The following is a 21,022-nucleotide window of genomic DNA, read 5'->3' on the forward strand; positions in this document are numbered from 1 at the left end:
CAAGGGCCGAGTCGCTTTTTTCTTCCTTTGTCTGCGAGGTGGGCTCACGGGCTCAGCATAGCCTTGGTGGGAGCGATGGATGGGAGAGGGTTTGGTATGCTCGAGATATATTGGCTTTCTAGTGCTTAACCCTCCCATTTGACTGACCTATATGGTGCCTACTAAGGATGGGACCTGCCTGGCTCTTGAATGTGTGACCTCGCTTACCTCCTTGGACCCTGCCACCTTGATTCCTTGTTCCCTGGTCCACCTAACGGGAGCCGGTGGGGGGGGGGGGGGAGGCAGGGAAGCTGGCTGTGTGTGCAGAAACCTGTGATTCTTCCTACCTGAAACAGGCTTGTTAATGTGAGCTTGATGGAAACCAGCTCACCCACCCAGGGACCTGGGTCTTTGCCTGTACTCCGGAGTCCTGTCACTAGTGAGTGTCAACTGAGTATCATTTATTTGAGTTTCACTTTCCCCACATGTCGCATAGGAGCAGCTCTAGTGCTTCATCAGCCGGGAGTTCGGGAATGTGGTGGGAGCAACAGGCAGATCAGAAATCTGTGCAGTCTCCTTCCCAGAGGCTGTGTTGTGGGCGAACTCCAGCCTCGGCTGGCTGCAGGTCAGCGGGGTGGCACGTTCTCCTCTGTCAGTGCTCTTCCTGTCAGTGGTGTCTCTTCATTAAAACAAGTCCAGGTTCTTGGTAAGACAGAGGTCTTTGTGATTTATCCCCTGCTACCCTCACCCTGTTGTTGGACCAGCTGCCGATCCCCGGGAGAACGGCCGGAGCTGTTGCTCTCAGACCCAGCCTCTGCCTCCAGCGTTTCCATATGACCTCCTCTGTGGGCTGCAGAATTGTCCCCTTTCCTTCCTGAAGGCTCTGCAATCTCAAGTCAGTTTTATTCAAGAGGTCTTTAAAGAAAGTCTTTTTCTGTCCTTGCCCCAAGGTCAAATGAGATATGCCCCAAATGTGGATCTGATTATGATTAGTTAAGGACGGTGATCTTGAGAAACTTACCCTAGAGGTCTGAGAGTTTGGAGATTTGCACTCTGTTCTAGGGCAGTGGCTTTACCTGTCAGATCCCAGTTTTTCCGTCTGTAAAACGCAACAGCATTAGGAGTGGACGCGGGAAGCGCAGTGGTAAGCAGAAGAGACCCATCCCCAGTCCTCTGAGGCATCAAGGCCTTTGGGGGTAGAAGGAATAAGGGACCACTTGGAGGCCCGGACAACCTCTACAGAGTTTGCTGAAGAGCACCCAGCATCAGGAGGGCCCTTCTTCAGGCTGAGACTAGCCCAGGTTAGGATGGGTTACATGTTGGTGGGCAAGGCGCAGCTCCCTGGGAATGAGGTAATAGGAAGGCTGAGTCAGAGAAAGAGGGGGTCCCTGAAGTACTCTATGAATCAGGGAGGACCTCAAGGCACAGCTTGATGCAGTATCCTGGTTTTGGTCAGGGCCAGCACTCTGTGTCCCCGTCCTGTGGCGCTCTGTGAGGGGTGGAGCGGCCCGTTGCACAGGAGAGGGGAGCGAGTTTCGGCGGACTGCAGCCCACTTCTGGTCCGCGAGTCTGGGCTGTTCCCAACAGCACCCACCGCGCAGCTGCCCCTCTGTTTCCCCTGAGCAGCACTGGACTTTATTGCCCGCAGCCCACATCACTGTGTGTGGGCTTCCTAAACCAGCCCCCCCGCCCCCCCTCCCCCCTGCCCAAGTCCTGGTTTTTCTTGCCCCATCCTGTTGCTTCTCTTTAGCTGAGGAAGGAAAATGAGATCTTGGGCCATTCTCCAAACTTCTCTGGGAGGGGAAGACTTGGACACCACCCTGTTATCCAGGTAGCTGCAAAACTCAATGGGGAAACCGCAGCCTGTTTTCCTGTTCCCTATTCAGTCCTCTTCTGCTTGGTGGACACTGGGGGTGGAGTCTGGCATTCCGCATCTGTGGCTGCCAGAGCCCTGCCTGCATCCCCTCTTCCTAGTCCGATGTGATGAATCTTAATTTATTTATTTTTTTTTTTCATTTTTCTGAAGCTGGAAACGGGGAGGCAGTCAGACAGACTCCCGCATGCGCCCGACCGGGATCCACCTGGCATGCCCACCAGGGGGCGATGCTCTGCCCATCCAGGGCGTCGCTCTGCTGTGACCAGAGCTACTCTAGCGCCTGGGCAGAGGCCAAGGAGCCATCCCCAGCGCCCGGGCCATCTTTTGCTCCAGTGGAGCCTCGGCTGCGGGAGGGGAAGAGAGAGACAGAGAGGAAGGAGAGAGGGAGGGGTGGAGAAGCAGATGGGCGCCTCTCCTGTGTGCCCTGGCCGGGAATTGAACCCGGGACTTGTACACGCCAGGCCAATGCTCTACCACTGAGCCAACTGGCCAGGGCCGATGTGATGAATCTTTAGCTTTTGGAATTGTCTGTTGGACATGAAGGGGTCAGAGCAGGAGAGCTGTGTGCGCGCCTATGTCTGGAGAGAAAGTGGAGCAGGAATCCTCTGGGTGGACGAAGCAGTGCCTTTTTAATATGCACCTCACCGTCGCTATGCTGTCGTGATTAACAGCAGAGGCTGAGCGCTGGTGAGCGGTGCCGTGGGGGCTGGTGGGCAGGAGCAGGACGTGTCTGTGCAGCACTAGCTATTTTCAGAGCAAAAGGCAGTCTTTTTCTGGGGGGAGAGGATTTGATTCTCTTGGCGAGGTAGGTGTCCTCTCCATGTGTTCCAAGGGAGTGGCATGGTTCTGGATCCTGGGTCCATCTCTAACCTTCCACTCACCTGCAGAGCAGATCTCTATGGCAACAGACAGGTGGGGAGGAAGAGGTGGATCCTGGGCAGAAGCCCACATGGCTGGGACTGGGTGTTGGAAACCTTCACCTGATCATTGGATTCCCAGCTCCTTTGCTAACATTCGGGGGGGGGGGGAGCTGGCTGATCAGGGCTGGGGTTTGGCTTAGTGAGGGAACACAGGTGGGATGGTAGGGGCCACTCATAGATAAGATCTAACAGCCTTCCTCGCTCCGTGTGTAGTCAGCAAAAGGTGGGAATCAGCCCCCCAGACAGCTACGATTTCAGTGTTTTCCTGTGGCCGTAAGGCTTGATTTCTAACTTGAGAGACGGCAAAGAAGCATTTTGAAAAGAAGCGGAATGGACGTGTGGTTCCCAAGGCTGTAAGAGATCTGATCACCATTCCTTTGGCCTCACAGTCCTTGCCCTGTAGTCGCCATCTTGTGTGTAAGCCCTCCAGCACCACAGCCACTCCCCACGCCCCCCTCTGCTCCATAGGTGCCAGTCTCAGCCCAGAAGCCACTGCCATTTCTTGTCTGTCAGGGGATCCCTGTTCTTCCTGCCCAAATGTGCTTGTTCTATAATCGCTACCCCCTCGCTCCCTGGCGCACGTGATACCTGCCTCTGTTGGTGTGCTGCTGTAGTAATAGTAACGCTGGTCTCTCCAACCCCCCGGGACTCTGTGGAAGGGCCAGAGTACTGCTTATGTGTGTGTCTTTAGCACTGAGTTCATACTTGGCCCAGGGTTCTGGGACCCAGTAGCTAGATGCGCTGCCAGATGGACATGGGTTCTGCCCGTGTGTGCTGTATATTAATGGTTTTTCCTGTGTCCCTGAAAAGATTGTCCAGTTGTATGGGCACAGGCACACACAAATTTGCCATTAGGGAGACCCGAGGAACTTCGCAGCAGGAGACAGGGTCGCCTCTCTTATCCCTGACCCCATCCCAACCGCAGCCATTCAAGGTACAGCCCTTTACTGAGATGACCCTAGAGAATTCCTCTGTGAATTCATGGCATAGGAGAGGTCCAACGGTGTCTACGTGCTGAGAGATTTCAGGGCTGGAATCAAGCCCCCAGAATGTTTTATGCTGGCAAGTGAGGGAAAGGCTTGTTCCCCAGCATTGTGGAAAGAATGAAATTGGGGAGACAGTCAACAAGAAGATACTCTGGACTGCCAGCTAGACGTATGTGCTGGCTTTTGTGTTACAATGGTAAAAGATCATTTTGTTCACAACTGATAGCCAGGAAAACTGGGGCGCAGATTGGCTGGCATGGCGTGGTCAGAACCTCCGGTGTGCTGACGATCTGACGCTCCTTCTATTTGTCCTAGACGGAATAAATCCTGGGTTTGATAAATAATACCATGATGTCGCTGGGCTTCAGTCTTTTGTAAATGGGGTTAATTTTTCTTTTTGTTTTGTTTTCTTTTTTTAGTTTTTTTGTTTGTTTTTTGTCTGTTAGAGACAGAGAGAGAGTCAGAGAGGGATAGATAGGGACAGACAGACAGGAATGGAGAGAGATGAGAAGCATCAATCATCAGTTTTTCGTTGCAACACCTTAGTTGTTCATTGATTGCTTTCTCATATGTGCCTTGACCGCGGGCCTTCAGCAGACCGAGTAACCCCTTGCTCGAGCCAGCGACCTTGGGTCCAAGCTGGTGAGCTTTGCTTAAACCAGATGAGCCCACACTCAAGCTGGCGAGCTTGGGGCCTAGAACTTGGGTCCTTCCACATCCCAGTCCGACGCTCTATCCACTGCGCTACCGCCTGGTCAGGCTTAATTTTTCTTTATATATTTTACTAAAGAGATGTGAGGTTAAAGATCAGAAAGGCGATGAACTGTTTTGATTTTCCTTGAGAATTTAAAAAGACCCCAGTTTTTCCCTCTTCAGTCTTGAAAACCATTATCTAGTTTAAGTGTCAGCACACTTTTTTTGTGAAGGGCCAGATAGTAAATATCTTAGGCTATGTGCACCATCTGGTCTCTGTTGCAACTACTCAGCTCTGCCATTATGTCCTGAAACCAGCCGTGTCGGTACATGAGTGAGCATGGCTATGTTCCAATAAAACTTTATTTACAAAAATAGGTGGCAGGCCAGATTGGGCCCAGAGCCACAGTTTGCCGGCTCCTACTCTAGTTCAGCATGTGGCTGTGCTGTTGTGGTCATTATGCTACAGGTGACCTCAGCCTCCACTCTGGGTGTGCAGTGTGGTGCGTGGGACTGAGCCTGGACCTAGGGTTGGTGAGTTCATGTCCCTGGGGCTCAGTCTTTCCATCTGTGCACAGGGCTGGGGACAGAGACAAGAAGCAGTGTGTAGAAGAACTCCACGTTAGGTTTTGGACACTGCCTGTACTTTCATTTGCCATGTTTCCTTCCTTTGTTTTGGAAACCATCACCTATTGATTCTGTGTCTTTGTCCCGGGGGGCAAGCAGGCTTCTTACCCCTTGAGCAAAACGTTTGCTGAACGCCTCCTGCAGGTGTCTTGGGGGCCCATCCCAGGAAGCCAAACTCACAAGTTTGTGGAACTCGCGTGCCGTGGCTGGTCACCCAGCGCTGTTCCAGCTCCTCAGAGAAGTGCTAGGGAAAAGGGGGTCTGCAGGGGCCTTTGCTCAGGTGGAAAACAGTGTTACTCAGAGGTAACTCCAGGGGAGTAGACATTGTGTACAGTCCTGCCCCCTCTAATTGATGACTTCCTCACTGTCCCAGGAAGATGGACCACCGCCACTGTCAGACTTCTCCCTGGCAGAACCCATTTTACTTGTTCATTGTCCATAATGGGTCATGACTGTTGTGGGCTCATCTCCTAGGCAACCAGGAGCCCCCCTGACTGTGAGCTTTCTGGGATTGTGCTAAAGCCTGGTGGCTGCTCTACATTTGGGTGCGGCCCAGCCCAGCCCCCTGAGGACCTGCTTTGCGCATGCCAGGCTTGCGTTTGGTGGGCATGAAGATGGCTCAGACTTTTTCTGCCTTCAGATCAGTAATCTCAGCTTCGCCTCTGGCCCATACCCCCCCCCCCCCACACACACACACAGATGTCTCATCCCTCGAGGGAACAAATAAAAGCAGGATAGGAAGGCAACTGTCCGAGCTACTGCCAAGTTGCTCCCTTGGGTCGAGATGAGGAAATAACTTTTCCTCAGATGAGCTACCTGTTAAAGGGAGAACTTAAAGCTCTGCCCCCTCACCCCACCAGATGGTCAGCTTCCCGCTCCAGGGAGCCAATGGATGGGGCAGACCAAGGTGACGGATTTGGGGTGTAAGCAGCACACAGGCACACTTTGGCCCTCTCTTCAGAATGGGTTATGGCATTTTCTGTCACCATTCATGTCCAAGGAGCAAATTGGATTGTCTGTTGCATGCTTTTTACCATGTGTATAATTAATATAATTTTATATTCACTCAATTAAAGTGATATGCCCAACAGGCGAATTACAGAGGCCACCAGTAATGCAAATCGTCCATCTCCTTCTGCCAGTTGGTAAAACCCACCTCATCAGGCTTGCCAGACCAGTGGCCAGTGTCCCCAGGAATTGGGAGGGCCAGGGGGGTGTAGAGTGTTTGGTCTCTCAGCAGTTGAAGACTTTAAGTCCCCTTTCCCCAAAGGCCTTCTGCAAAGATGAATGGCAAATTTAGATGAAGTGGTAATGTGGTAATGAAGCTGCCTTCAGTTTGGGTATCACTGGACAGTTGACAGAGTCACCTCGCAGCTTTCTTGTGGAGGAAGCATTACCTATACTCCTTGCCCATCTTACAGATGCCAAGCCCAAGACCCAGGGTTACAAGACAGGACTCCCACTCGAGTGCTTTGGCGTTCAAGGCCAATGCTCTTGCCACTGGCCATAGGCTGTCATCCGCACTGTTCCCCTCTGCGCTCAACTTTTTCTCTGAGACTTCGTGATTCCTAGGCAGGTGAAGGCAGCTTTGGGGAGGGTGGGGTGGCATTTGGTGGAGCAGTGAGTTTTGGAAATATTAAACTTAGCACATAGCTTTTATTACTTTTCTTCAAAATAAAAGTGCATTTCTTAAATCTTTTTTTTTTTTTTTTTTTCATTTTTCTGAAGCTGGAAACAGGGAGAGACAGTCAGACAGACTCCCGCATGCGCCCGACCGGGATCCACCCGGCACGCCCACCAGGGGCAGTGCTCTGCCCCCCAGGGGGCGATGCTCTGCCCATCCTGGGCGTCGCCATATTGCGACCAGAGCCACTCTAGCGCCTGAGGCAGAGGCCACAGAGCCATGCCCAGCGCCCGGGCCATCTCTGCTCCAATGGAGCCTTGGCTGCGGGAGGGGAAGAGAGAGACAGAGAGGAAAGCGCGGCGGAGGGGTGGAGAAGCAAATGGGCGCTTCTCCTGTGTGCCCTGGCCGGGAATCGAACCCGGGTCCTCCGCACGCTAGGCCGACGCTCTACCGCTGAGCCAACCAGCCAGGGCTTTAAAATCTTTTTAATCTGATTTTTAATTTTAAAGAGCTGTCCTCCCTCACTCCCAGAGTCTAACTCAGAGGACCAACTTGGCCACCCTGTTGGTAGTAACTTTTTCTGGTTCCTTGAACCCAGAAATGTTCCGTGTACCCGGCCTGTGGCTGTTGACCATGGCTGTGGGGTCTGTCTGCTGGCCCTGCCCCAGATGTCCCCATAAGGTGCAAGGCAGTGTTGCTCCCTTGAGGAGCCCACAGGGTACCCACAGATAAGGCAGAGTGTCTGGAGCAGATGCCTCCTGTTCAGAGAGCACCCGAGGTGGGGAGCAGGGCAGGCTTGAGGATGAGTGGACTCCAGCAGGCTGAAGAGGGCGTTCCCAGTAGGGCAAGTCCAGCTCCTGCCCTCCCTGTCAGTGGGCAGTGAATGGCTACGGGAGCATGAGGCGTGGGGGCCAGGGAGGACTGGGGAGCCTTCTGTATGCTTACCACTGCCAGCTAGCTACACCACTACCCTGCAATACATTGTGTCCATAAAATCATGGTGCACTTTTGACCGGTCACAGGAAAGCAACAAAAGACGATAGAAATGTGAAATCTGCACCAAATAAAAGGAAAACCCTCCCAGTTTCTGTAGGATGATGTGTGGCAGCATGTGCTCATGCGCAGATGATGACGTAACACCGTGTATACAGCGGAGCAGCCCACGGCCATGCCAGTCAAGATGTGGACGGTACAGAGGAGAGTTCAGTGTGTTCTGTGGCTCGCTAAATTCGAATCCGTGACCAAAGTGCAACGTGAATATTGGCACGTTTATAACGAAGCGCCACCACATAGGAATAACATTACTTGGTGGGATAAGCAGTTGAAGGAAACCGGCAGTTTGGTGGAGAAACCCCGTACTGGTAGGCCATCAGTCAGTGACGAGTCTGTAGAGGCTATACGGGATAGCTACCTAAGGAGCCCTAAAAAAATCTGTGCATGAGCCCACATCAAACTGCACTGAATAGGTATGAAAAGGGTTTTCCTTTTATTTGGTTCAGATTTCACATTTCTGTTGTCTTTTGTTGCTTTCCTGTGACCGGTCAAAAGTGCACCATGACTTTACAGACACACTGTATTTGTAGAATGTCCCCCATTTTCCTTATGAGGGAACTAGACTCAGTATTCCCAGAGGAGCTGGGAGTAGAAGCCAGGTTTGTGTAACTGTGAAGCCTCCCCTATAATGCCATTAGCCCATCTCTTGAGGATGGCCTCAGGTGACATACAGGGACTTAACCAAGGCATGACCAGGAGACACAGTGGGTTCTACTGACTGTTGTCAAATGCTTTTCTACAGAGACCTCAGATCCACTGTGCTGTGGGAATGCTCTGCTCCCCTCCACATCCACGCTTGACAAAGGCCCTTTCACTTAACTGTGTGTCAGGCTTTGGAGTTTTAGTGGAATGGCCTAGCGTTTGCCTGAGTCACACTCATCACGGCACCTCCCTGGACCCCGCCTAAGTGACTTTCAGAAGCTGCTAGATGTAACACTACCCATTGCTGAAATTACAGGAAAAAGAATAAAAAGGAAGTACGGGAATTATGTATCTCCGGTCAGAGATCTTGGGAACGTCTGAGACAGAATGGCAAGTCCATTAACAGGGTCTGGGGCAGAGGGAAGGTCCAGACAGGAAGTGGGCACACTTCCTGCTTCCTTTTCCCAGACTCAGGAGAGGGATTTCCCGAGTTGAGTTCTTCTCTCCCAGCCTGGCCGAGGAGGTGGGGTGCCTTACAAGGGAAAGACTTCTCACCACCTAGGTTCACATCCTGGCTCCTTGTGGGCCTACATGCTCTGGCCACTCTAGGCTTCAGTTTACTTGTCACCTTCTCTAGAGCTTCTCTGTCACCATGTCCTCATCCTCCCCAACTAGCCAGGAGCTTTTAGAGCCAAGAGAGGTCTCAAGTAACTGAGCCCCCCACTCCCCAGCATGGGGCTGGCCAGGATATGTATGTGGGTGAGTGACTAGATGCACCCCACGTCCTTCAGCCTCTGGTAGCCATTTCTCTCTGTTCCGTGCACTCGGCAGTGCTCACAGGCTTGCAGAATGGTGGACCAGCCAAGATCCCCAGCGGCTCTAGAATCAGACTTTGAGGCCTGGCTCCACCATTTGTAGCCATACAGCGCTGGGCAGGTGGCTTCACTTTCTAAGCCTCAATTCTTTGGCTGTAAAATGAAACAATAAAGAGCCCCGATGGCAAGGAATGGAGGATTCCATGCAGCTCAAGGCCACATTCACCATGTGTGATGTGGGGCTGTGTTGTTATTACTATAATTGTCCCCATCACACTGATGAGAGAGCAGAAAGCCAGTCAGTGGCAGTCGGGATTCGAACCCAGGGCTTTCCAAACCCCACATCTTTACCTGAAATGAATGGGGATATGATATCATGAAGAGAGCGCGCCCTGGGCTGGAGTTAGGTGATGAGTCTCTTCCACCAACTGTTGTCAGTGGCCTTGGCCATCACACCACTGCCCTGGGCCTCTCTTTTTCCCCTTATAAGTGAAGGAGGACATTGGAAGAGGGGTGGCAGGATATAGCAGGGCCATCCCGGAAACAGGTGGTGACTGCCAGGCTGGTGTGGGTCTAAGCTTCTTATAAGGACCTCCCTGATATTCTGTGTCCCTCAGCTGTCTGTCCATCTCCACCTCCCCTGCGACATGCTGGGAGCATCAGTGAGGCAGAAAACCTCTGAGTTCTCTGGGGGAGGTGGTCTAAGTGGAGCTGGGCTCAGAGGCTAGTCCTGGCTAGGCAGGCTTCCAGATGCACTTGTTTTGGGTTCAAGCTTTCAGCCAAAAGAAGCCAGGGAGGCCCTATGGGGAGTTGTCCTGTGTGGGAAACATCATCAGTATTACCAGCTTCAAGACTCCCTCCTCTCACCTTCCACCTCCCTCCTCTCACCTTCCACCTCCCTCCTCTCCACCTGCTTGCCAAATCTGTTCAGATTTGGGGGAAGAGGGAAGCCTACATCCCAACAAAGGTCGGAATCCTCGAATGAGATCCTTTTTCTGTCTGCCTCCTATCCAGCCTTTTGCCTGAGTGGCTAACAAGCTGAAAGACTCTAAATCTGTTTTCTCTAAACCTGCCTGTGTTGGTCTCTTGTAGGGAGTGTAGGCTGAGAAGAGAAGACCACTTCTTTCTCTTTTTTTGTGGCATTTCCCCGCAGCAGGGGAGCCCTGTTCTCTGCTCCTGAGACTGTGCCAAACGCGCAGGGCCCTTCCCTCTGCCGTACTGTCTTAGGGACAGACCCTGACAGATGTAGTGAGGGGACGCTCCCGGCTGAGTGGAGGAGGCAGACACACAGAGGACAGAGCTCTGGGAGGACGTGGGTGACCCACTGGGAAATGGTATGTCTCTGGTTCCACGGGGTAAGTCTTTCTGGCAGGCACACGGGGGGCGTTCCAGGGGCCACGCTGGGAGGTGCAGCAGCAGAGCCTGGTCAGCAGCACCTGGCCGGGGAGGCGAGGAGCTCCGCCTCAGGGAGGTGAATGCTGAGCCTGTTCTTCTGTGTGGAGACTGCAATGGGATTTTCTCTTTCTGTGACTGGCTGGTCTGGGCCAAGACTCCCTTGCCCTTAGTATTCTGAACCCCAGCTCCAGGTCAGAGGGGAGACTTCTGACTTAGCAGCCCACTCCCTCCTGCTCCCCACGGGCTGGGCTGGGGCCTCACTGGCCCGTTGTGCTCGGGTCCTTAGCGCTCATCAGGCCTTGGTCTTGAGGCAGCTGCGTCGTGCAGACGTGGGTCTTGTCCACTCGTTCAGGGAGCAGAGGCTGACGGAAGCCTGTGAGGGAGACCCGGAACCTGCCTTCTGAACCTCAGGTGGTCCAGGGGACAGCTGAGCCCTCCAGACTCAGGCTCCAGTAGTCACCCTTAGTCAGGCCTGCCATCTGTCAAGGCCCCCTGTGGGTGGTAGACACTTTTGGGTGCTTTATTTACGTTTTCTGTCATCTGTCCTGGAGTCAGCCACGACTGACCTAACCTCCCTGCCAACGGGGCACACAGGTGTGAGGAACCTGACCGCAGCCACGCTGCTCTCCCCGCGGGAGCACCGGGTGTCACCAGGTGGGCAGTGCAGGGTGAGGGGCAGGTGAGCCCTCCTTCTCCCTTCTTGCCAGGAGCTGAGGAACCAACAGAGGGCCGATTCGCCCCCTCTTGGCAACTGGACCTCACCCTTGAACCCTCCTCCTCTTTTCTTTTTTCTTTTTTAGGAGTTGGCTTCAAATTATCTTATTTTGTTTACATTGCACCCAAGTTTTATGGTACAAAAGACTTGCAGGTGCAAATATGTCCCGCCTTCATTAACTTCCCCTTCCTTTTTAATTTATGTGATTTCAATTTTCCTTCCCCGTACTGTTAATTAGGGGACCCTCTAATCAGTGCCATTATCACAGTGGTATTCATGTTTAGGAAAGCCGCTAAACAAATGCTTGCAAAATTGCTAAATGGCTAATTAATGTCTGTTAATTAAGAAAATTGCTCATGGTAACAAACCATGCCGTTGCTGGCAGCCGCTAGAAAGACACACACTTGTTGAAATTAGTAGCGTGGCAGGTAGGGGAACATCTGCTCTGCAGAGCTTTCCGGAAGTGAGCAGCCCCTGGCTTGGGCATGGAACTTCAGGCTGGTGCTTAGTGGCACTCCGGGGTGCCTGTATGGCCCCCTCCGTCTTCCTCTGCTTACCTCTTCTCCGGGTCTCCATGCCCACCAGCTCCGGCCCACCCCTGCATCCCCTCCCCAGCTCTGGGCTGGGCAGCCTGGCTCTGAGGGAGAAGACTGAGGAAGACTCTCAAAAAATTCTTTTCCCCTGTCTTTTTTAATGTAACCTGCCTGTTTCGAATTTTCCTCAACGGCAGCTTCCAAGGGTCACAACACCATTGTGGGTGAATAAAGATGAATTAGGCGGGGCCCCTCATCACCAGCATCCAGCTCTGAATGTCCCAAATGGGCAGCAAGGCGCTTCCAAGACAGGCTTTTCGTGCTTCCTGACTGCGGCCTGAAGTAGGAAATACATTTGACATTGTGACCCCGTGCACACATGCACGCGCACACATGTATATCTACAGATGAAGTAGAGGTTAATGAAAAATACTTGCCTGAAAACACAAAGCTCTGGGCCCTAGCCGGTTGGCTCAGTGGTAGAGCGTAGGCCTGGCGTGCAGGAGTCCCGGGTTCAATTCCCGGCCAGGGCACACAGGAGAAGCGCCCATCTGCTTCTCCACCCTTCCCCCTCTCCCTCCTCTCTGTCTCTCCCTTCCCTTCCCGCAGCCAAGGCTCCATTGGAGCAAAGTTTGCCCGGGCGCTGAGGATGGCTCTATGGCCTCTGCCTCAGGCGCTAGAATGGCTCTGGTTGCAACAGAGCAATGCCCCAGATGGGCAGAGCATCGCCCCCTGGTGGGCGTGCCGGGTGGATCCCGGTCGGGCGCATGCGGGAGTGTGTCTGACTGCCTCCCCGTTTCCAACTTCAGAGAAAAAAAAAATACAAAAAAACCCCCAACAAAACTCTCCAATATTTTCTATCTTATTTTATTCTGTTCTGGATTTAAAAAAAAAAAATGGTTGCATCTCACTAAATTGATTTCACCACCCACTAATATGTTGCACCCCACAGTGTAACCAACCCCATGGCTTAAGTGGATTCACCTGCCTGTTTGTTCTGTGGGGAGTCGAGATCAACATTGTCCAGGGCTTTTGGGGGTCAGCTTGGAACCATGGCTGGCTCACCACCGACAGGAGTGGAGAGCCCAGCCCCCCACACCTCTGCACATGCCACTCCTGCTCTGGGCTGCAAGGGTTGGGGTGAGCCCTGGACCCATAAGGCTTCTTGTCCTGGCTCTGCACTGACCACTTGTGTGGCCGTGGCCAAGTCCCTTCGTCCCTTGGGGACTCACAAAAATAGAAATGAGAAACCCCACCTCACGGGGCCACTCTCAGGTAAAGGTGAATTAATGCAGGGCACTGAGCAGTCGCTCCGTGGCCACCGCTCCTCTCGTCTCCCACCTGTCAGTCCCTGGCACGGCCCCGCTCCTCCTGTCTGTCCTCGTTCAGCCATCAGTAGGCTGGCCTCTAGGCATCTGTCCTGCCATCGCATCTGTCCTCCCAGACCGGGAGCTCCGTGAGGGCTGGGCCTCCTGCATGCCTTGCAGAGTGGATCTGTTTCTGTGCATCCTGTGCTCTCTGAGCCCGTGTCAGTCGACGTATTTAACATGGCAAACTCCGCTCAAACACGGTCGCTGCCCAGGTCTCTGCCCTGCTTTGACAAAGGGTCTTGATTGGATTTTTCATTCCTTGGAAATCCCCATGAAGGTGTTTATCAGTTTCTCTCCCTCCTGCTCGCCATTCTCCACCCGATGAGCCGGTGACCTAGGCAGCAGCTCTCACCTCCCCGCCAACCAGAGCCCGCCGCCCGCACGCCCGCCGCCTACCGCCCACCGCCCACCCTTCGTTTTGGTTTAATTTTTGTTCTTTTAAGCTTCTCTTGCGCTTCTCCATGTGCTGTGATCTATAACCTGCCTCTACTGTCTGGCCTCACAGGGTCCTCCGGGGTCACAGCCCTCGCCGCACGCACAGCCTCCACCCCACAATCCCAGCAGCATGATGGGACCCCACAGTCAGGTAACGCACTTGGCTCGCCCGCCCGCCGGGGGGCACGGGGCACCAGGAGGACAGAGCCAGCAGAGGAAAAGCAAAAATCAAAACGTGCTCTCTCCGTTGCTTTCGTGTCTCGATTGACAAACAAAGCATTTTTGGGGGGAAAATATATAGAGAGAGATACTATTTTCCAAAGAGAGTGTTCATTCCTTGGACATCACACCCAGCTTGGATATGAAACCAAAAGAAAGAAAAACACTTCTGTGACCTTGTCAGCGGCCTCTGCGATTTTGTTTTTTCCTCTCACTTTTGGTTTGGTTTTTGAGTTTGGTTGACCATTCGTCTGTAACGGAGCTGCATCCCTAGCCTTTTCTTTGTGCACTCTCGCTGCTGAGAAGCTTTCCTGCCCATTCCCTGCACTGAGTTAGGGAGCCCGCTGTCCTCTCCCCTTTTCATCGTGTGTCCCCCTCGAATCCTCACTCCCCTTCCTCGCCCCCTTCGTTGGTGGTTTCTGTGTGTGTGTGTGTGTGTGTGTACGCGTGTGTGTGCACGCCCAGCTTTGGCTGCACACCCTGAAAATGGTATGGGTAGGTCCCTTTTCTGATTCTCTGACGTGCCCTTCCCAAGAGCAGAGGTTTTCCTCCTTTCCCGACGTTGATGTCCCTGTTCTTCCGCGTCCTGAGCAAAGTCCCAGCTGCTGCCCCATCGCCCAAAGTCTAGCTCCATGAACGGATGCAGAGACAGAGCCCCACGTGCTGTGGCAACTATTGTTCCCTCTGCCCAGAGGAAGTTTTGCCCAGAGGGAAGAGGCCACCGGGAGAAAGAGAGCTTCACAGATCACTAGTTGTAACAGAACTGGACTTTGTGGAGTGGAGCGCATTTTTGTTTGTCCCTGTGCAGGAGCGCAGGCTGTCATTGAACTAATTCCCTGTAATTGCAGCCTTTTATGTCACCGCGATACGCAGGCGGCCCCAGGCCCCCGATCAGAATGGGAAACCAGGTACTGTACCTTTTCGTGTTCTCTCCCCCCTCCCTCGGCCACCCTTAACCCCAGTTGGACTTTTGACTCCCATCAAAATGTGGGGAAAGAATCGGGAGGTAGAGGGACAGGTGTTAGAAAGGTAGCTTTACAAGTTGGTCCCCAGACAGGGCCCTGGGTTCACTGCGTGCCCAGGGAGCAGCCCCTGCTAGCATTTTACCTGCCTCTCCTGAGAGGCGTGGCAGCAGTCAGAGCAGCCAGGGTGGGAATGCGGGGTTTCGGCTATTCTAGAGAAGGTGGTAATACCCCTGCCCCTCCCTTCTAGCCCCTTCTTGGAAAAGGGTCTTCCTCCTTAATGAAGTTAATTGACAACGTGCATTTTTTCCTGGAAGCTTTTGAGAATTGCCAAGGCTGGTAAATAGAATCCTGTTATTAAGGGGAGAAATGGCCCGTAGGAATGCTTAGATCAGGAGCCTGGGAGGCAGCAGAGCAGGACGTTTGGGAGTTTTTCAGCAATGTCTGCCCGCTTCCCAGACCCAACTCAGAACAAGAAAGGATTTGTTCGTGTAATTAGAAAAATGGTCTGCTTATGGGGAGGGCTTTTCAGCCTGGGGTTGTGTGCCTTGTGCTGGCCCATTAAGGTTGGCAGTTCTCGGTGGTCCGGGGACTCGGCCGCCTGCCGCCCTCCGCGGTTCAGCCCATCGAGAGGTGGGAGGGGCGCTGGTGAGGTGCCCTCTTTGAGGATGGACAACTTAAAAGAAACTTCAGGGGAGTCTCTTTTTATGTTAAAAATTTTTTTATGCATAATTCTTTGTGAGACCTTACAAAGCCCCTTCAAACACCTGACAGCAGCACCAGTGTATCCAGCCCTTGTTGCGTTTGGGGCTGGAGTTCAGTCGCCAACTCGATTGGTGTTCTCCGAGTGTGATTCCTTCCGTTATCAAGGCTCCGCAGGAAAGCCCTGAGTGAGATGATGCAGGGACTACGGAGAGACGCTTGTAACCAGGCGCCTCCAAGCTTGATGTTAAATTGCCTATCAGATTTCCCTTGTTTTTTTTCTTCAGAAGTCCTTTGTTTCCTGTTTTCTCAGACATGAAGGGAACAAATTTGGACAAGAAGCATTAGAGACTTGGTTTTTTGAGCAAGGAGGGCCCCGTGGCTACATCACAGATGAGGTCAGAGTGGAGGAGTTAACTTCCCGAGGTCTCCCAGTGAACTGGGCTCAAACCCCTCTCCAGCTCCCGGGCCAGTGCTGCTAGCCCCTCTCCTGGTCATTGAGCTCTCAGAGTTGTGGAAGTACGGCCCCTGCCTCTGTGCCAGTCACTTAGTGGGCCCCCCTTGGCCCTCACCCACGTGGGCCCCGGCAGTAACGCTCCTTCCTGCCCATCCAGGGCTCTCGGCCTGAACTGGCCTCTGCCCCAGGGAGACACAGGGGCTTCTTTATTATCATTATTGTGGCCCTTCCTCCAGCCGTTAAGAGATACTAGAGGAAACGTGTGTTTCTATTTGTCAATTGATCGTAAACAAGTACTCAAGACAGCAAATGGAAAGTAAATCGTTATCTATACCTGTCATTACACACCAATCTCCTCAGCTTCCCACCACCCCTTTGTCAGAAAGTGACAGTGATTTTCCAGTTTCCTATGAACTCAAGACATTTTAAATGTCCCTGGAGGCAGAGTGGGGGGATGTGCCCCTTTCACAGGTATTGCCTCTGGGGGTTTCTTGGAGAGTGGCTCACTTGGAGGCCCTTCAGACAAAGGCCTCCCAGTTAGCTCAGCCCTCCCCCAGGGCAGGTGGAGGAAGCAGAGGCAGCTGAACTTGCTCAGGCTCACCTGGCCTCCTGGCTTAGGGAGATGAGAAGGAAGGCTCTAAGAGTCATTGACGTGCCAGTCTGTGAGGCCAGCCTCCTACCTGCCTCCCTGGCTGAGGTTTGGGGCTGTGGATAGAGCATTGCTGTGTTTCAAGTGAGGGTGGCTCGATGGATGCTGACCAGTGGGGTTCAGCTAGATTTAGGAGAGGAGGATCATCACATCCCAGCAGAGCCCCCACCAGTGTGGTGGCTGACTTGAGTAGGCAGCCGAGTGAGCATGCAGTTGCCTCTGAGATATGCCCGTGCCCTGGGCACCTTCGCACCTGGCCCGTGCTGCTGTAGGAGACATTGGCCTCCTTCCAGGAGCCCGTGGGTAGTTTAAGAGCATCTCTCTCCCTAGCAGGTCCTGAGGTGTGTGCATGGCACGTGCTCACACTCCCGTCTGTGAGCTGTTATTTTTCTTCTTAGTTTGAAGGCTTGAGCCTTCTCAGTGCAGGACCTTTATGTCTTGGTCATTGTATACTTTCCTTCCCTTGTCTAGGAGGCCCAGACTGCCCTGTCCCATCTCAGGGTCCCTCAGTGAGGCAAGGAGGAAAGTGCTTCCCAGGCCCCCTCTGAACCTCTGGGCAGTCCAGCTCTGTTCCTGTGTCCTGAAACACCACAGGCTTAGGGGAGCCCAAGATGGAGCTTTCTCTGAGAACTAGTGGTCAGCACTGGGCTGACTGACCATCCACCTCAGCATCCTGGGATCCCCCAAACCAATCAGCCTCACAGGAGATACCCCAGCTCCCCAAGTGGGCAGACACAAACAGCAGAGTGGCTCAGAGCTTGGGAACTCAGAGAGGAAGCAGGGCTGGGAACAAGCAAGAGGTCGCAATGGCTAACACCCAGGGGCTGGAGAGACAGCCTGTGTGCCCTCCAGGTGGGTAGAAACAGTAGGCGCCAAAGGTCCGTCATGGACACTGAGCACTCCCCAGGCTCGCGTGGCCCTCCTCAAGCCTCCCCCCCCCCACCAGACACCCAGACACACCCTGTTCTTGTCCCTCCACTTCCCACCACCTTGTTCTGAAACCGGTTTGGAGTTCGCCATTTGGCCAAAGACAGACCCGCTCCCCACTCAGCCACCCACAGCAGTGAGCAGGGCAGGGGTGAGGGTCCCTCTCACAGGTGCCCCACCCCAGAGGTACTGGCACCTGCAGGTGGGAAAAGTGACCAGCTTTCCCACAGCTGTTCTCGGCCCACGCTTAGTCCCGAGGCCTGGACTTTTAGAAAGAAACTTTCACCCCAGCTCTGCCTCTCTTTTCTGATGGCAGCTGAAGTAACTTCAGCCTTAAGTAAATCACTCTTAATAAGTTTTCATGCCCTGGCTGGTTGGCTCAGTGGTAGAGCATCGGCCTGGCGTGCAGAAGTCCCAGGTTTGATTCCCAGCCAGGGCACACAGGAGAAGCGCCCATCTGCTTCTCCACCCCTCCCCCTTTCCTTCCTCTCTGTCTCTCTCTTCTCGTCCCGCAGCTGAGGCTCCATTGGAGCAAAGATGGCCCGGGCGCTGGGGATGGCTCCTTGGTCTCTGCCCCAGGCGCTAGAGTGGCTCTGGTCGCAACAGAGCGACACCCTGGAGAGGCAGAGCATCGCCCCCTGGTGGGCATGCCGGGTGGATCCCGGTCGGGCGCATGCGGGAGTCTGTCTGACTGTCTCTCCCCGTTTCCAGCTTCAGAAAAATACAATAAATAAATAAATAAGTTTTCATGGTGGATATGCCAAGTGTTCACTCAGGAAATCCACAGTACCTTGTCCTCAATCTCCTTGATAGTAATCACACCGTCCTCTGCCACCTACATCAGTCTTGGGGGAGAGGTTCTTGCTCAGTGTCTTGCTCACCTCTCTCCTGGAGGCCTTCTCTTTACCCTGGAGGTGGGACGGCAGCGTTTCACGGGAAGGAGTGGGGAGTCCCGGATGTTTATCCTGGCTTTGCCAGCTAGGGTCCTGGGGGCCATTGGGTCTCTGGGCCTCATTTCCCCCATCTCTGTCTCAGAGCTATCTCCTTCTCTGTTCCCCTTTAAAAAGGACCTCTTATTGTACACAGGATTTTAGCTAGTAGGTCTCTGGGTCCCCACAGTTTGGAGATGGGAATAAAATGTTAATCTCCGTGAGGCAAAAGAGAGACAGGCTTGGGGTTTGGTGTTAAGAGGGCAGGGCACGCTGCCTCTGAGAGGTGTGCGGGAGGCAGCCTGACCAGGCTCTAGGAGGATACAGACCCCTAAAGACAGAGGGCAGTTGTTCCTCTTCTACGGAGGACGCCCCAATCCACCCGTGCTATAGGTGTTGCTAACACCAGCCCGAGCTGACTGCCACTCCCGGGAAGCCTTCCCCCAGCTTGGGGAGCACCTGCTCAGTGGTGTCTCACGTCTCTTGCAGCCTCCGGGAGGAGTTCCTGGGACACAGCCGCTGCTGCCCAACTCCATGGATCCCACCCGACAACAAGGTAGAGAGTGCTGGGTGGGCTGCCTGGGACGTGGGGAGTCGGGAGGGGCTCCTCCCTCTACTGTCTGCCTCTGCCACTCACAGTTCATCTGCTCTCTCATGCAGGGCACCCCAACATGGGAGGATCAATGCAGAGAATGAACCCTCCCCGAGGCATGGGGCCCATGGGGCCCGGCCCACAGGTGAGCACCTGTGTGTCCATCTGTCGCCCTGACCATCTGTGTGCCCCCGCCTTCTCTCCTCTTTCCACAGTCTGTCAGTCTTTCCACGTCGCTCAGCTTTCAGGGGTGGGAGTAGTGGGCGTGACCAGGTCACCGGCTACCCTTTCCGCCGGACGCTGGGCTGGCCCCATGTAGAGCCAGGAGCAGCCCCTCAGCAGGCAGAGTGGAGGGGCCCCCAAGGAGTTGTGGATCCCTCTGAGAGCTTCCTGGGTGACAGACCCTTCCAGGGGAGGGATGTGCTGGCATGTGGTGTGAGGAACTGGAAGGTTGCAGAGCTGGTACCCTGACAGTGGTGTGGATTCTCCAGGAATCTCAAAGCCTCCTCCCAGCGTGGGTGGGTGGACTTGAGCTGGCTCATGGATTAGTTTGTCATTACCTGGAGGTGGGACAAGTGAGGGGCTGTTCCAGTTCTGTTTCCAATTTACCATGGACAAATCACTTTGACTTCTGGGGGCCCAGCAGGCCTCTGTTTCCCTGCCTTTCCAACATGGAGCGAGTCTGTATTCATGGTCCTCTGCAGTGCCACTCCCAGTGGGAGGACGTCAGCCTGGCTGGGGCCCCAGCTCACTTCCGCCCAAAGCATTTCCCTGTTTCACAAACCGGGGTCCTGTCCAAGATTTCTTTTGACCAGAAGGCTCCACTGGGGGAGGAGGGGAGAGATGGCCATTTAGAAACCCCTGGAAGAAATTATTTCAAGTATCCTGGCTACTTCTGTATAGTGCCAGCACAGCCCTCGCTGCTTACCACCCAGCTCCGTACCTGCCACGGGTGGAGGGTCCCACAGGACCGTCGGGCAGGGGTCTGTAGGCCGTTTCTGTTCTAGCGCCTTCTCATGGTTGACCCCCACTCTTCCTAGTACTTGAATGTGGCTCTCTGTTGCCTGCAGGAGCTGTGACAAAGAAGTTGCTCTATTTTTCCCTTCTTGGGAATTCTCTGGAGTCTGACTACCTGAAAGAAACTAGAAGTCTGGATAAGGGGAGGGAGTTTCATGGAGTGAGAGTGGAAGAGTTTGTTCCAGGGTGCTCCTTCTCTTCTGCCCTGCCCGGAAGCCCGCCTGCCCCTCCCACCTGCTTATGGACATTTGGATGCTCTGGGCCCCTCTCCAGGTTTCTGGTTCTCTGGCAGTGGAGTAGCCCCCACACACCTGCCCCTTGTAGGAAGAGGCACCTGTGCACCGCCCCCACCCCGCTCCGGTCAGCAGGGCGGCACCCTCTGTGTGCTGAAGGGTCTCAGGGGTGCCTTGTCTTCTCTTGGCCCTGGAATCCTGAAAGGAGGCAAGCCCACACCAGTTGCAGCTCCGGTTTTCCTGTTTTCTTCTTTCCTCAAATCCCCCAAAGCTCATGTTCTTGCCAGCCTCCTCTTAACCTGCCAAGTGGCCTTCTTGAGCTGACCTCTGCCAAGCTGCCCAGCCAAGGAGTCCATGGCAGGGTGGAGGCAGAGTCTACAGCAGAGTGGTCGGTCCCGAGTCTCCCTCAGCCTCCACCGCATGGTAGATACTCTTGGTGTAGAAATTGACAGAGGCCTTGGACTTCCAGAACATTCTGGGAGGTGAAGAGGATGGAGTCTACAGCAGGAAAATGTCATTCCTATGCTATTGCCCACCCATCTGGTTTCTTGGAAGCTTAGCAACTGCATCTGTAGAATGAGAAGGAGACCAGTATCTGCCTTGTAGGGTTGCGGGAAGTGGGAGGGAGGGCCAAGTTCTTAGCATGTCCAGCACAGACAGGGTAGCTACTTA

General features: G+C 53.9%; 1 protein-coding gene across 4 annotated transcripts in view; it reads left to right on the plus strand.

Annotated features, from left to right (window-relative positions):
- SSBP3 (single stranded DNA binding protein 3) overlaps positions 1-21,022 on the plus strand; it is a 168,063-nt gene that overhangs the window by 129,884 nt on the left and 17,157 nt on the right. For 2 of the 4 annotated variants that reach the window (XM_066269104.1, XM_066269106.1), the window contains exons 6-9: positions 13,734-13,814; positions 14,731-14,790; positions 18,998-19,064; positions 19,169-19,245. In XM_066269104.1, coding sequence (XP_066125201.1) covers positions 13,734-13,814; positions 14,731-14,790; positions 18,998-19,064; positions 19,169-19,245 — 285 coding nt within the window. The remainder of the gene's footprint in view (positions 1-13,733; positions 13,815-14,730; positions 14,791-18,997; positions 19,065-19,168; positions 19,246-21,022) is intronic. The other 2 variants (XM_066269107.1, XM_066269108.1) reach the window with 1 other exon arrangement.

Source organism: Saccopteryx bilineata, chromosome 3 (assembly GCF_036850765.1).
Source record: "Saccopteryx bilineata isolate mSacBil1 chromosome 3, mSacBil1_pri_phased_curated, whole genome shotgun sequence".
NCBI lineage: Eukaryota > Metazoa > Chordata > Mammalia > Chiroptera > Emballonuridae > Saccopteryx > Saccopteryx bilineata.